At 39.0% G+C, this 6,000-nt stretch overlaps 1 protein-coding gene across 1 annotated transcript in view; it reads right to left on the bottom strand.

Annotated features, from left to right (window-relative positions):
* Positions 1-1,327: 1,327 nt before the first annotated feature.
* CRELD1 (cysteine rich with EGF like domains 1) overlaps positions 1,328-6,000 on the bottom strand; it is a 571,547-nt gene continuing 566,874 nt past the window's right edge. Inside the window, exon 11 of the mRNA XM_044078710.1 lies at positions 1,328-2,658. Within this exon, the coding sequence (XP_043934645.1) occupies positions 2,438-2,658 (221 nt within the window). The 3' untranslated portion in view covers positions 1,328-2,437. The remainder of the gene's footprint in view (positions 2,659-6,000) is intronic.

Genomic DNA, 6,000 nt, shown 5'->3' with positions numbered 1-6,000 from the left:
TCATCCCACGGTGAAGCATGGTGGTGCCAGTATCATGCTTTGGGCTTGCGGAACTGGGGCTTTAGTCAAGGTGGAGGGAATTAAGAACAGTTCCAACTACCAGTCACTTTTGACCCAAAACCTTCAGGCGCCTGCTAGAGAGCTGAAGATAAAGAGGAATTTCACCTTTCAACATGACAATGACCCCAAGCATACCTCCAAATCAACAGAAGAATAGCTTCACCAGAAGAAAATTAAGTTTTGGAATGGCCCAGCCAGAGCCCAGAACTAAATCCAACAGAAAATCTGTGGGGTGACCTGAAGAGGGCTGTGCACAAGAGATGCTCTTGCAATCTGACAGATCCAGAATGCTTTCGCAAGGAAGAGTGGGCAAATATTGCCAGGTCAAGATGTGCCACATTGATATACTCCTACTCAAGAGGACTGAATGCTGTAAATAAATCAACAGGTGCTTCAACAAAGTATTGGTTTAAGAGTGTGCACACACAATAAAGTATTAGTTTAAAGGTGCGCACACTTACGCAACCAGTGTATTGTACGTTTTTTTTTTATTTTTTAATTGAATTGTATAGGTCACATTAAAGGTGGAAAAAGTTTTTAAATGATTTATTGTGGTCTCATTTTTATATATCACAAAAACCTGGCATTTTAATTGGGGTGTGTAAACTTTTTATATCCAGTGCATCTACCTACAGATGTCATAGCTATGCTTCATACAGAACTTTTAATGCTGCTCACGCACTACTCTGACCTACAGTACCGCCTCATGTCTCATTCCAAACTGATACTTACTTGGGTATCAGACTAACAACTGTGGCCAACTCCAGGGAACAGAAACCACAGACATCTGTCAGCCAGAGAAGTGGACTCCTCTGTGGAAAGGTACTACTCTGAAAATGAAAAGTGGTGATGTAAAGACAATTCAGAATATTCTACAGTTACTATGCTTTCACAATATCACATACTTTTAGGATCACTTGTGCTATACTTGGATACCCTGTAATGCATCTCAGCTTCTCAGATTTCAGTTTTGTAACAATTACTTCTTTCACAGTCTAAAGAAATCACATTAAGCTAAAGTGCACTACTGTAGTATCCCCCTCCCAATAACTAACTAAATAAATAAAAAAATAATAATAAATAAAAATAAAAAAAATTCCCATGATGTTTTAAATACACTGAGCTTCCATAACCACTGTAACATTATTTCCTGCTTGTAACTAGCCAAATGATTTTACAAGTATAAGGTTTGAGCAGGATAGATGAGTTTCTTTAAAAGTCCCAGGTCAATGCGAGGTCTGGCTGAAAGATGTAACAAACTATTGTATATTTTTCCTCTTTTTATTCACAAGTGTAGCCCTTTTTCAGTCATGCTTGACAGACAATTATCTAAAAAGACAGGGAGGCTAAGACAGTTAAAAATATAATTACAAATTTTACAAATGTATACACATGGACACACATCAAGGACTTGCCAATCATTCTGAGATGTTACAGAATGACAAAATGGAATCTGGCATAATGAAATGGCTAATTTCATTAAGCACACTGCTATCCAACATGGATTTACTGTGCTCCTGTATTTACCAAATCAGACAGAAGGCATGCACAGCCCAATTATGATTAGGGAGACACAGTACATACCTGAAATCACAAGGACTACTGGGAAAAAAAGACACCAGTAAAGAGTAAAAGAAAACAATTCTCAAGGAACTGGATATTGTTAACTGAAAACTGCAATGTCTCGTGTCACAAAAACACATCTCTACAACAGTACCATGTAAATGCAATGCATAATTTAAAGGTGGCATATAAAGCAGACTGTTGTTGAGAAGAAAAATCACTGTTCCTCTACAGCTTGCAGCAGTAATCTACCCAAACATGCAGCTACAGGTATTGTGCTGTCCTTAAGATAATATCCTAAGCAAAACATCACATTTTCTTCTGTTTACAGTAGAAATAAAAAGGAGCAAAGCTAAAGCAATGTGCAACTTTTTACAAATTTTGTCAGCATGCTTTGGACTGATCCTATAACACAATAAATTACCCACCAATATGCATCTCTCAACAAAGACCCCGACAACTTATTAAACAAAAAGATGAAACAACCACATCTTGTACTTTGGGACTGTATTATCTTGTTCAATGGTATATTAAACTTGCAGTGTCCATACTAATAACAAATTAAAGCCAGGGACCATGTCTGCAACATAAAAAATACCACTTTTCATTAAAAATGAATAAATATCCCCACTCTAGGCAATCTGCAATATCCTTAAAATTGCTGAAGTCCATCAAAAAAAAAAAATAAATAATTCTATCACAAAACTGAGGCTTTTGGGTGAAAGATATGAGGTCAGTAGCACTTCTGAAGTAAAGCAGTTTGTGCCTCATTTTCTCACAATCCTGAATTATGGAGGTTTGCCCTAGGAAGACACTATCTTCCCTTGAGGAATCCATCCAAGACTCTGTCACCTCGCTCTGACATCCAATATCCACCCATGGCTGCAATAGCTCCAATGAAGATAGCTGTGAAAACCATGTCACCCTTTGCAGCCAGAGTTGCGAGAGCACAGATGATAACCCCAAAAAACATCTGCTGCAACACCACAACTTCATCATCTGTGATATCATCAAAAAGTCCTTTGTCGGGATTCACTGCATAAGAAGGAAGCATATAGAACACAAAACAATAGGTTAGGCATAATAACCAGAACATGAAAATTCATCACTTTTACTGTTTAAGTAAGTGATTATAAATAATTTTCACTTGAAATACTTCCCTTATTTCTAACTACAAGCAGATAAATACATACAGCTTGCAATAAACTCTCTCTCACTGATTAACCTACCTATTCAAAATAAACAAACTAAAATAAACAATGCAGCCATTTAAAGAACACTGCAAAGTTTGAGAAACAAGGGCAAATCAAATTAGATGTAATCCATTTATTGACGATAGCACCAACTGACTGATGTACTTTAAAAGTAAGCTAATATTACTGACAAAATTACCAAAACAAAGAGAGGAATGACTGATAATACATTTTGTTAGCTCCTGACCCTTCTGCAGTGCAAACATCTAGCTAGACCTCCAGTCAGCTAATTTGTTTTTCCCCATGCCTGCCAATGGAATCCACCAACAGGGACAGCAGAGAACTGGAAATCATGTGTGCCATCATGCAGAGGGTTATCAGATGTTGCCTCGATAGGCAGAGCTGCTTGCAAGTGCTTGCCTCCTCACACTTCCGACACTCACATGGAATGCACACACTCCTTGTTTGTAGGTCACTACTTGGCCTTCTCCAAGATGGAACTGCTGGGGTGAAGAGACTTCAACAATCTCCCTGTGGAACAGGGCAGCCATATCTGAACATTCACTCCAATCTCTCCTCAGCCCTTTTCTCTACTACCTGAATTGCTAGCAGAACTCAAGTCTTCCATTCTGTTGTCACGACATTGACTGAATATACATGTAACCATAGTCTAAATGCACTTGATGGAGACAATCAGCTTGTTTAAGATAAACTATAGCTCTGAAACCATAAAATGTATATGTACACTGTGTGAGCAATTACGTTGCTTGTGTGTACTGTAATGAACAAAATCATGCTCATCAAACCAGGCAAGAAGACTGAATGAGTGGCTGGGGGCTTATTGTTACAAAAGGAAGATTGACAGGCTAGCAGGAAACTGCTGCTTTAAAGCAATCGAGCTACCAGATGGAAATGGTAGTGTCAACAGAGAGATTTGTTGGGAGAAGCCACAAAACCCTATACTATTGGATCAGAATGCAGTGATTAAAAGCACCTGGCACCTCTGCTGAAAATGGTTGCCTATCTGGTCAGACTTTCCCGGTAATCAAATGTCAGTCAACAAATAAATAAATAAAAAGCAACATTGCTGTGATGCAAGTAAGCATTTGTCAAGGCCAGATGGTGACTTGTTATAAACCGTATGAATGTGACATGGGGGGAAGAGAAATGAGACAAAGTATTAGTAGCTCACAGCAAACAAGATATTCTGCAAAAATAAAAGCAGTGATATCACTTTGTCATGTGTATGTTAACAATCAAAGACTGCATCCACTACATTTGTATCACAAATACTGATGTGTCTCATCAGACTGCAAAGTTAACCTCACAGTACAACTACCTTCTTTTAAAATACAAGAGGAATCTGGTATAAAAATGCTGAAATGGAAGCAATTTTAGCATTTAGTAATACTCTGAAATAAAGTTTTAAGACTTCAGAATATTCAACTGGAAGGATATCTTCATGACAGTCTTAAGTTTGAAATGCCAGTGTACAATTCATTTTTAAAAATGTGTCTGTAGCAAATGGCACTTTCTGATAAAATTTCTGTGTAGGTGGTAAATTTTAGGAGGGCTGGTCTTGTGGAAACTGGACTACATCTAATGCCTCTTGTTGCAGGTAAGTAAAGGGTATATCTACTAAAAGGTAGACATTGCTGGCTTGATCATCTTAGGGAAGGGAGGTGGCATTGTCATACTGCACTGAAGGCAGTTAATGTTATGCCAGCTGCAATGGCATAGTGATCCTTGCATTCCCATAGCAATGGATGATGATAACAAGGGAAGCAGAACAAATGCATGATTCCCTGAGAGGGCAGCAACTGGAAGAGAGCACACCACTGTTGCAGAAATGGTGTTCTTACTGCCAGCTACCTACCACCATACACATGCCTCTTGGGGAATAGAGTTGGTGATCTCCATTCTGATGAAGGAATTGGACATAGGCTCCACATAAAGAAGGTTTAACCTAAAGTATGGTTAAAGCAGTGACAGTTCGACAAGCAGCAAATATAAATATATGTAAATAAACAGAAGTTGTGTATTTGCACAGACTCTGGATCAAGTGATGTGATGAGACTTCTCCAAATGCTTGAACCCACACAGTTTGGTTTTGTCAAAGGGAGATCATGCCTGTTGAACTTGGCTGACTTCTTTGAAATAGTCACCAAAGCCATGGAGGAGGGGAAGACGGTGCACACCGCATACCTTCAACTAAAAGAAATTCACAAACAAGTTAAAACAAAGAATAGGCAAGGGCAATATCCAGACAAATTTAATGTGCGTGCTTTCGAACACAATAAATATGTGAACTTTTTCAAACATTAAAATACAAGTCAAGTTTAAATAAGCCTCCAAACATGACATCATCACTCCAAAGTCAAGTTTAAATAAGCCTCCAAGCTTACTACATACCTTGACCTAGACAACGTCTTTCACACTATTCCCCACTCAGGCATAATAAATAAACTCTCCCACCTAGGCATCAACCTGTATGTTACCAGATGGGTAGCTAACTGGCGCACTGATAGAACCCATTCAAAGTAGGGGCAGCCACCTCTAGTAGTAGACCCGTAATGAGTGGTGTACCCCAAGGATCGGACTTGGGGCCTCTACTGTTTGGGATATACTTTTCTGAGGTGCAAGCCAAAACCAGTGGTCTGTGTTGCGCTAGAATTGGCTAAGGGAAGAACACTGCTTCACTTGGATGAGAAGCTTGTTCCAGAGAACAGGGAGTCTCTGAAACACATACCTGTCTCTACAAAATGTCCTATTCATGTTGTAGAGTGGGATCAGAAGATGTTTTGTAGGCCAGGCATAGACCGCCTCTCAGCAATCTGTTGCAGATCAAGTACAGGAATAGGGCTTTGAGGTAGTCTGAGTAAGACATGTTGTATTCTTTTTGTGCGGAATCTCTGTGGATGCTCCAGCTGTTGCATATTCTTGGTCAAGTACATAGCAAAGGAGCATTGTACTCAATGACTGGCGTGATAAGAACTGAGTACAGTGGAACAATAACATCCTTGGATCTAGATACCATAACCTTGTTTATAAATTAGGCAATATAGAATGATTTCCTCAGGGTCTATATTAAATCATCGAATGCTTAGAAAAGCGAACGATGGTTTATCAACCCCATGTAAGCGAAAGCTTACAAACTCGAATGCTTAGAACAGAGATTTTTTTC

This window comes from Protopterus annectens, chromosome 7.part1 (genome assembly GCF_019279795.1).
Source record: "Protopterus annectens isolate FY-2018-M chromosome 7.part1, PAN1.0, whole genome shotgun sequence".
NCBI lineage: Eukaryota > Metazoa > Chordata > Ceratodontiformes > Protopteridae > Protopterus > Protopterus annectens.
Note: the sequence above shows the minus strand (reverse complement) of the source record. Positions and strands in the feature narration are given on the sequence as shown.